Below are 10,758 nucleotides of genomic sequence, written 5' to 3'. Positions count from 1 at the left end.
CTCTTCAAGAAAATCAGAGATACCAAAGGAACATTTCATGAAAAGATGGGCTCGATAAAGGACAGAAATGGTATGGACCTAACAGAAGCAGAAGATATTAAGAAGAGATGGCAAGAATACACAGAAGAACTGTACAAAAAAGATCTTCATGACCCAGATAATCACGATGGTGTGATCACTCACCTAGAGCCAGACATCCTCGAATGTGAAGTCAAGTGGGCCTTAGAAAGCATCACTACGAACAAAGCTAGTGGAGGTGATGGAATTCCAGTTGAGCTATTCCAAATCCTGAAAGATGATGCTGTGAAAGTGCTGCACTCAATATGCCAGCAAATTTGGAAAACTCAGCAGTGGCCACAGGACTGGAAAAGGTCAGTTTTCATTCCAATCCCAAAGAAAGGCAATGCCAAAGAATGCTCAAACTACTGCACAATTGCACTCATCTCACATACTAGTAAAGTAATGCTCAAAACTCTCCAAGCCAGGCTTTAGCAATATGTGAACCGTGAACTTCCTGATGTTCAAGCTGGTTTTAGAAAAGGCAGAGGAACCAGAGATCAAATAGCCAACATCCGCTGGATCATGAAAAAGCAAGAGAGTTCCATAAAAACATCTATTTCTGCTTTATTGATTATGCCAAAGCCGTTGACTGTGTGGATCACAATAAACTGTGGAAAATTCTGAAAGAGATGGGAATACCAGACCACCTGATGTGCCTCTTGAGAAACCTATATGCAGGTCAGGAAGCAACAGTTAGAACTGGACATGGAACAACAGACTGGTTCCAAATAGGAAAAGGAGTACGTCAAGGCTGTATATTGTCACCCTGTTTATTTAACTTATATGCAGAGTACATCATGAGAAACGCTGGACTGGAAGAAACACAAGCTGGAATCAAGATTGCTGGGAGAAATATCAGTAACCTCAGATATGCAGATGATACCACCCTTATGGCAGAAAGTGAAAAGGAACTAAAAAGCCTCTTGATGAAAGTGAAAGAGGAGAGTGAAAAAGTTGGCGTAAAGCTCAACATTCTGAAAACGAAGATCATGGCATCCGGTCCCATCACTTCATGGGAAATAGATGGGGAAACAGTGGAAACAGTGTCAGACTTTATTTTGGGGGGCTCCAAAATCACTGCAGATGGTGACTGCAGCCATGAAATTAAAAGACGCTTACTCCTTGGAAGGAAAGTTATGACCAACCTAGATAGCATATTCAAAAGCAGAGACATTACTTTGCCAACAAAGGTTCATCTAGTCAAACTACGGTTTTTCCTGTGGTCATGTATGGATGTGAGAGTTGGACTGTGAAGAAGGCTGAGCGTCAAAGAATTGATGCTTTTGAACTGTGGTGTTGGAGAAGACTCTTGAGAGTCACTTGCACTGCAAGGAGATCCAACCAGCCTGTTCTGAAGGAGATCAGCCCTGGGATTTCTTTGGAAGGAATGATGCTAAAGCTGAAACTCCAGTACTTTGGCCACCTCATGCGAAGGGTTGACTCATTGGAAAAGACTCTGATGCTGGGAGGGATTGGGGTCAAGAGGAGAAGGGGACGACAGAGGATGAGATGGCTGGATGGCATCACTGACTCGATGGACATGAGTCTGGGTGAACTCCGGGAGTTGGTGATGGACAGGGAGGCCTGGCATGCTGGGATTCATGGGGTCACAAAGAGTCGGACACGACTGAGCAACTGATCTGATCTGATCTGATGCTGTTGTTATCCCCAGTACAGAATGTGTAAGTGAAACTGACATACTCAGAAACTGAAAGAATCCCCACGTTGGTTTCCTGATCCATAGAATATATACTGCAGGGAAGGCCAAGCGAAAGGCACTAAAACTGTCTCTACCTACCAATATAGCAAACCAAACGCAATGTTGTATTCCTGGAGGAAACTTGAGATTAGCACCACCATCTAGGAATTTAAATATTCACACAGTGAAGATTCTCATCACATGCCCATTCAAGATTCTTATTTGGCCTGTGCAGGGGAAAGATGGATTTTCAAGAATAACTGGATTATTATAAAAGTAGTCAAATGATGAACTCAATTGTAGATGCTATTTAAGATTTCTTTGCTGCAGAAAAGCAACATATCCCCTGGCATCTGGTGTGAAGTTTTTTCTCCCCTGTATTTGGAAATAAAGACCATATGCAGCAGTTTGATTATAGCTGTCAGGGCAAGCAAGTTACCTTCACCAGGCTATATCAATTCTCCAGACTTGTGTCAACAATTAATCCTTGGGGATCTTGATCATCTCTCCATACCATGGGAAATTACACTGTCCCATTACATGGATGTGTGTGCTCAGTTGTGTCTGACTGTTTGTGGCCCCGTGGACTGTAGGCCACCAGTCTCCTCTGTCCATGGAATTTCCCAGGAAAGAATACTGGAGTAGGGTGCCATTTCTGACTTCAGGAGAATCTTTCTGACTCAGGAATGGAACCTGGATCTTCTGCACTGTAGGCAGATTCTTTACCGCTGAGCCACCTAGGAAGCCCATGCTAATTGAACCGGATGAGCAGGATTTAACAGCAATCCTAGACACCTGGTTGAGAGGAATGCATTCCAGAGAATGGGAAATGAACCCCATAAAAATTCAGGGACTGGCTTTCTTGGTGAATTTTCTAGGGGGTTACTGGTCTACAGAACATTGAAATATTCTGTCAAGAGGAAGGACAAGTTGATGCATCTGGCCCCTACTAATGAGCTTCTTTTGGTTTTGAAGGTATCATATATCTTACTTGGGAGCACTATTAATAATTCTACCCATTTACTGAGTACACTAAAAGGCTATCATGTTTGAGTAGGGTCCAGAATGAGGATGGAGAAGGTGATGGCACCCCACTCCAATACTCCTGCCTGGAAAATCCCATGGATGGAGGAGCCTGGTAGACTGCAGTCCATGGGGTCGTGAAGAGTTGGACACGACTGAGTGACTTCACTTTCACTTTTCACTTTCCTGCACTGGAGAAGGAAATGGCAACCCACTCCAGTGTTCTTGCCTGGAGAATCCCAGGGACGGGGGAGCCTGGTGGGCTGCCATCTATGAGGTTACACAGAGTCTGACACGACTGAAGCGACTTAGCAGTAGCAGAATGAGGAAAAGCTTTGCAGTATTCCCAGGCTGCCATGCAAGGTGCTCTTCCATTTGGTCAGTACAGTCAAGCAGATCTAGTGGAATTTGCTGTTACTCTGCATATCAGGATGCTGTGTAGAGCACTTTTCATTCTTTTATAAGTGGTGAAAGTGAAAGTCTCTCAGTCCTGTCTGACTTTGCAACTGTATAGTCCATGGAATTCTCCAGGCCAGAATACCGGAGTGGGAAGACTTTCCCTTCTCCAGGGGATCTTCCCAACCCAGGGATCGAACCCAGGTTTTCCACATTGCAGGCAGACTCTTTACCAGCTGAGCCACAAGGGAAGCCCAAGAACACTGGAGTGGGTAGCCTATCCCTTCTCCAGCAGATCTTCCTGCCCCAGGAATCGAACTCGGGTCTCCTGCATTGCAGGCAGATTCTTTACCAACTGAGCTATCAGGGAAGCCCAAACTGAGTTTGCTTATATTTCCTTCAAATGTCCATAACAAATAGTTTATTTGGGTTGATACCCTTCCCCAAGATAATTGTAACATGTTAGCTGCTACTCCTCTTACCCCTTTGTTTTTTTCTTGGAGGGGACCAGGGTAAAGTTATTCTCACTCTGACAATTCCTGCATTAATATTTTATTTTCCAAAATGAATAGTATAACTTTTGCAGAAAAAAAGAGGTTAAGAATTTCTAAATTCACAGAGGCACATTTTGATAAGTTTCCAGATTCTTTGTAGCTTTCTTGGTATTTTGCTCCGTGAAAAACTACACTTGCAAAAATAGAAAACATTCAGGGAGTGGAGATTCTCAACTATTTTGTAGCTCATCGCAATCTATCAGTAACAGACAGAAATCAAATAGGATATTGACAGGTCAGAATGGAAGGTTGTCAGAGAAGCAAAATGTTCTTAAGAAGGATTGTTCTGTATGATCCATATAGGTATGGGCTCCATATAGGTATGTATGAACAAGCTGATGAATGTAGCCTCAAGGTGACTATTTGCATGGGAGAGAAGCAGTTTTGACTAAGAGGATTTGTGCACGCAATATGTTTGAAGAAAGTGAGATGTGAATGGGAGAGACGGTGTATGTGGTTGCGTGTGGAAATGGGGGTAGGCAAGATGGTTGGTGGTTATACTTTAGCCTTGCCCTGGGACCAGATCCATAGGTCCATCCAGCACAGTGAATGATGGACTATCCAGCTGCAGAGACTATTTCCAAAGCAAGGTCAACACTGTTACTGTGCCTAGGTAACAAAGCATGACAGGGAGTGAAGATGACGAAAGGGTAACAGATCAAATATTTAAACTGGACCACCTGCAACATTTGAAATATTTGAAGGTTTAGGTCAAGAGTTTAGTTGGGGGTCTATATTCCATGGGGGCTTCCAAGGCAGTGTAGTGGTAAAGAATCTGCCTACAATGCAGGAGATGTGGGTTCAATCCCTGGGTCAGAAAGATCCCCTGGAGAAGGAGGTGACAACCCACTCCAGTATTCTTATCTGGGACATCTCATGACCAGAGGAGCCTGGTGGGCTACAGTTAATGGGGTCGCAAAGAGCCAGACCTGACTAAGCAACTGAGTACACACACACACACACACACACACACATAATATGCCATATGTGAAAGGTGTGTGAAATATGTAAAAGGTTTAAATCAACTAATAGAGTGCTAAATAAAATATCTTCACATTAACCTGAATGGTTACATTTGCATTTGAATAGTTGGTCTATTTTTATGTTTTTCCTTATATAATTGATTAAGGAAATTTAAAAACAAACTTGTCAGAAATAGAGGTGTAGACATAGAAAACAATCTTATGGTTACCAGGAAGTGGGGGAGGGATAAATGGGAGATTGAGATTGACATATACACACGATTCCATTAGATATAAAATATAACTAATAAGAACCTACTGTATAGCATAGGCTACTCTACTCAATATTCTGTAATGACCTATATAAGAAAAGAATCTAAAAAAAAGTGGATACATGTATGTGCATATCTGATTCACTTTGCTGTATAGCAGAAACTAACACTACATTGTGAATCAACTATACTCCAACTAAAAAATTAAAAAAAAAAAAGACACACAAATCTGTCAGTAACAGGTATATACCAGGAATGGTTCAGTGATACTCAAGATCACACATCTAGATACCTGTCTCCAGGGCTGCCCTGTGCTAGATCCAGTGTATTAAGTTTCTATTGTTACATAACAAATTGCCACACAAAAGATCTCTCTCATCTATAGTCATGTATATCTTCACCCTTCTATATTCCATGGGTTAGAAGGAAGTCATTAGTCCTGTCAAAGTCCAGGACAAGGGATTACACAAGGGTGTGAACACCAGAAGGTGGGGATTATTGGGGGCCAGCTTTTAGTCTGTCCACCATACTTGGACTCCTCTAAGTTCTTTTCCAGTGATGTGGGAAGAATGGATCCACCACCCTAGACCGATGATCCTCTTCCCAGGCCCCAGTCTCTCCTCTACCCCTTCTCTACAATCACTGAGTGCCATTTCTCACCTCAAGAGGTTTTACTTGCATATATGTATATAATGTAACTAACTTATCCTCTGTTCCCTGCCTATATCCCTTATTTCTAAGCTACTTCTCAGTCCTGGGCATATTTATTTTGGCCGTGATCTGAAGCCTCAGAAGCACAGGCCTTCTGAAGAGGACTATGTAGGCCTCTTGGAGCTTAGGACTTAGGTCTACATGAGGAGCAAATTCAGGGCCCCTGATACACAGAGCATGGTTTGAGGTTGAGAGGCAAATGTCCTGAGTACACACATCCACTTAACCACACACGTGGGATTCTTGGCTGTTTGCAGAGTTGAAGCCCACCATGTTACCCTCCCCAATTAAACTTTATTCACTCTCTCCATTAGATGTAGCCACTATCCTAAATAAGTTGTTTATAATTCTCATAACTTTTTGTTTGCTATATATGTGTGCATAATTCTTATGCATTCCTTTGATTACATGTATGTTTGTGTGTGTGTGTGTGTGTGAGCTGCTCAGTCATGTCTGACTCTTTGAGACCTCATGGACTGTAGCCCACCAGGCTTCTCTGTCCATGGGATTCTCCAGGCAAGAATAATGGAGTTGGTGGCCATTGCCTTCTCCAGGGGATCTTCCCCACCCAGGGATCAAACTTGGATCTCTCCTACATTGCAGGCAGATTCTTTACCACCTCAGCCACAAGGGAAGCCCATATGTATATTCATAGGTAATCAATTTATGGTGATTGTTTAGAATGTCTCTAGACCTTGTATACAAGGCATCTTAGTGTTTGTATACTTCTGAGACTGGAATTTTCCCTTATCCATTTTCTCCACTGCTACTACCCAGTCTTTGAATCTGATCTTTCCTTGTGTCTGCATCCCTGAGAATTCTAGTCTCTTTCCCAGTTCATCCTTTATCTTCCTATTCAATTTACTTGAAACAGTCTCAAGTCAGTGAAGTAAGACTGGTCATAACATAGATAAAGCCTAAATCTGTGTTTTTCAAACTTTAGTGTGCCTCAGAATCACCTAAAGGGCTTGTAAAACTCTGGTTGCTGGACTACCTTCAGATTTCCAATTCACTATGTCTGGAATGGGGCCAGAGAATTTGTAATTCTAACAAGTTCCCAAATGATGCTGATGCTACTATATTATGTCAGCCCACTAACAGCCCAGTACTATCTGGTCTTAAGATAAGCTAAGTCATTCATCAGGTTCTTTAAATAAAATGCAGTAGGGCCTGGACCTCTATCCCTGTTTACATAAGGTGTTTTTAACTTGATGTTTCAATTGGCCGTGTGTGTGTGTGTGTGTGTGTGTGTGTGTGTATGCGCGTGTGTGTGTGTGTGAGCTCAGTCATGCCCGACTGTTTGCTTCCCCATGGACTGTACCCCGCCAGGCTCCTCTTTGGAATTTTCCAGGCAAGAATACAGGAGTGGGTTGCCGTTTCCTTCTCCAGGGATGTTACTGATTCAGAAATAGAACCCATGTCTCTTATGTCTCCTGCATTGGTAGGCAGGTTCTTTACCACTATTATCATCTAGAAAGCCCACTTCAATTAGAGGACGCAATAAAAGAACTTAAAACATGGTTGAAAATGATCCCTTTCAACGACAGTAGGGTGGGCCAGAACAGAAAGATACAAAGATAGATTTGAATCAGGTTATTTATATAAAAAAAAATTTGAAGCTTATTCATTTTTAAAAAGCTTTTTATTTTCAACTTGAACTAATTCTGTCAGACATATCAGAGAAAACAGAAAAATTAGATATCAGAGATGTTACTTTTTGGGTGAAGAATTTTGGAACAAATCAGCCTTGATAAATTTCCCACAGACTACTAAAAATCAGAAAATCTCAAATCTGTGATGAATCAATCCACTGTTTCTCTTTCATCCAAGTCTTTCTAAGCCTTCAAACTGTAGGAAGAAATAAAAGAACAATTAAACACAACAGTGACTTTCTAAATCTAATAATAGTCAATCCTGTATATATTTGTTGTTTCAACAAGAGAAAACACAATTTTCCTCTTGTAAACCAGACCCTTGGGTATCAGGGTGTTTGTCTGTCAACTGAACATGTGTTCAATCAACTGATCACACCAATCTAGTCTTTGACTTGTCAAATGCCAAAAATGTTTGTTATCATTATTTTTTTTGGCTGGTGAGGTGGGGGAAAGGAGAACACCAGACAGGGATATAAATGTCTTTCCACCTTAAAATACTGTGCTCTTTCCATAAACCATAATCTCTTAATCTCCCAGACCCTCAGAGTCCATATGTGTAAAAGGAGAAAGAAAAAAAAAAAGAAGGAAGAAAAATGATAGAAGGGATATAAGTTAAATTAATAATTCAATAACCAAAATCTTAGTATAACTAATTTTATTTTGCCTTACACATGAAATACAAAAGTTTAAATAAACACTTAGATATGTCATTAAATGAGATCTTACTTGAAATTCTTATCTTTTTGCAATTTTTAGGTAGTCACATTATCAAAGGCATTGTGTCCTTGTTAATATAAGAAAAAGTACTTAGTGGCCACCAAATGACAAACTCCCATCTCTAATGCATGTTCCGGTCACTTTTGCTACTTAGTGCTGGCAACTGTGTTCTAAACAAATATGGTCTCAGTTACCAGGCCTGATAAATTTCTCACCTGTGTTAAGTCTTATCATTACAGCTCAAAGAATGTATACCTATGAAAGATGTACAATTCAGAATACTCTGCATTCTATACTATCTAGTGAATGTGAAAATTATTAACCCTAAAACTGATGTATAAAAATAATTTTAAAACAAGTTTTATTGTTTATCAAGAAAATTTAAGAATATAACATGTGTATGGCAGAAATGGTTGGATCACACTCAACCTGGACTCTCCTAGGCTGCACTCTATTGGATTTGGATCCTTTCAAGGTTCTTTTTCTGGTTCTTCATTTTCATCTTCTTTCCCTCCTTACCTTCAAGTTCTTGGACCTCTTCATTAGAATTTTCATATTGATAATTACTAGCTTCTTTCATGAAAAATAATATGGACTTTGGGACCAGACTTCATGGAAAAAATAACCCAATTTACAATCAGTAGTGATACAATCACCTCCAGTATTCTACCCTCAGGAGGAGAGAAGTAGGTGCAGAAAAACTAACGAGGCACCTTCCTAGTGGTTGGAGCAACACTTCCAGGGCCCTCACATTTCTGCAGCTTCAGGGTTTTCAGGGTGAGGTCTTTACCATCTATCCAGTAGATCTCACACACCCTGTGCTGCTGATTATTTCTGGTCCTTTGGAGAAGAAGGGATCAGAATCATCTGGGTCTGACCGCATTTGGTATGTGTTCATCAGAACTTTGTTGAAGAAGTATTCGTTTGACTTAAAGAGGAATTCTTAAGGTGAAGCTCATTGGTTTTCGGACCCCTGAGAATTTTATTTTTACGTCTTTCAGGTGATCTGTTACAAGTTCATCATTTCCCTGGGTCATGCTACAGAGAATCTTTAAGTGCCCTCAACCAAAAGCAAGGGATGCCCTTTGTTTGCCCCTTCCGTTCAGGCTCTCTTTCCATCTCCTCCCAAGCTCCTTCTGGAACAGGTACTTGCCACTGACATTCACCTTCTGTGGGTTCATGAATTTTATTGATGATGTCAGCTCTCTTATCAAACAGAGGTTGGTAGAAGACAGCATACTTTTGGTTGAGACCATAAAGGTCTTCATAGAATTGGGATTCCACTTGTGCAAATTGTGCCTGGAGATTTTTGAGAACTTTGACCCTCTGCTTAACCGCTAGAGGCCAGCACTGAGTGTGGCCTGCCTTTAGCCGGATGCCCCAAAAGGGGCCACAAGGGCCTCAGGAATCGGCTGCCTCCTGCGGGTTTCAGTCTCCTCGGTTGCATAGGCCCCTCCAGTGCACAGAATACATCTGCATCAGTCAGGGAATTGCCCTCCTCGACCATGAGCTTCTCGGGTTCCTCTACCTTCTAGCATGCTGTCCCATCGGCAAGTTCCCCGGGCATTTAGGGGGCGGTTCCCTCTATCAGGTACTTACCCCTCCCACCCTAGTTCTCTGCTCCCTCTGCCAGACCCTTGCCCTCCCGAGGTATGGATCCCTCTCCCGGATCTTCAAGCTCTTGAGAGCCACACTTGACCATTATGCAGCCTGAATCAGAGTGAACCAAGACGTGGTTATTATAATGATACTGCATAGAACGGAATGGACCAGATCCTGGAACAGGGATCAAAACCCTGCCATGGGTAACTCATGGGCCCCTACTATGCTTTCTCTGCCCTCCTCCTGTACCTCATCATCATGGTCTTTCTCCTTGTATTCATCTTTCTCCATGCTGTCATAGTCCAGCTCCTCTTCCTCCTCCTCCTCTTCACCCTCCTCTGGGTCCTCCTCTTGCTCTGCTGAGGGGGTGTCCCTGTTCTCCTTGATTGTGGGCTGGGTGGCCTGCTGCCTAGCACCCTCCTCCAGAAGAGCTCTGGCAACTGCCTGTGAAGCCAGAAAGGCAGCAGTCCCTGCGATCCCATCTGACCCTTCGGCAAGGGGAATCACAGGGACGCCAGTGAGTCCAGGATCACGGTCCTCCCCACCATCAACTACATTCTGGCTACTATGAGCTGGGTCTTGCTCCTGCGTGGTTGACATGGCGGCAAGAACCCACTTGTCCCTGCTTGGACCCAAGTTGTGATCAAGTGCAGAAAGGACTGTGGTGAAAATGGCGGCCACCAAAGTGACTGCCACTAACTGGACGCTGTTGGCAGCAGGGGCTACAGGGAGGTGGTGGGGTGACAGAGAAGGCGGTTGAACAGGTAACAGAAGTCTAAAAAGGTGCCTGAAGGGGCCCCGCAACAGGTAGAGCTCACAGAGACTGTTGCCACGGTGGCGGTGGCCAAGTTATGAAAGAATCAGAGGGGCGGGTGGTAGGAGCTGAACCTTGAAGGGTCAACAAAGGAGCGATTTCGTCATCAGCGAGCCCTAAGCTCATTTGCTGAGAAGTGAGGATTGACATACCTGGTGTCCAGTGAGTGATCAAGGCCCCTAGGTTCTGGGTTACTCGAAATCTCCTATATCTTTGAGATGTTAAAGTCCTTGTTTGGCCTTTAGGACCACACAAGTTCACAAGTCCTGTTAATTTCATAATTGTCAGCAAAA

At 42.7% G+C, this 10,758-nt stretch overlaps 1 protein-coding gene across 1 annotated transcript; it reads right to left on the bottom strand.

Moving 5' to 3' along the window:
• Window positions 1-7,303: 7,303 nt before the first annotated feature.
• On the bottom strand, window positions 7,304-10,527 carry LOC112445172 (uncharacterized protein C53C9.2-like). The gene is made up of 2 exons (XM_024988766.2): window positions 9,901-10,527; window positions 7,304-7,525 (listed from the first exon to the last, which is right to left on the bottom strand). Exons 1-2 carry the CDS (start codon window positions 10,249-10,251, stop codon window positions 7,499-7,501), a joined length of 378 nt encoding a protein of 125 aa, XP_024844534.1. The 5' UTR covers window positions 10,252-10,527; the 3' UTR covers window positions 7,304-7,498.
• Between the last annotated feature and the right edge of the window lie 231 nt (window positions 10,528-10,758).

This window comes from Bos taurus, chromosome X, assembly GCF_002263795.3.
Source record: "Bos taurus isolate L1 Dominette 01449 registration number 42190680 breed Hereford chromosome X, ARS-UCD2.0, whole genome shotgun sequence".
Classification (NCBI taxonomy): domain Eukaryota; kingdom Metazoa; phylum Chordata; class Mammalia; order Artiodactyla; family Bovidae; genus Bos; species Bos taurus.
Note: the sequence above shows the minus strand (reverse complement) of the source record. Positions and strands in the feature narration are given on the sequence as shown.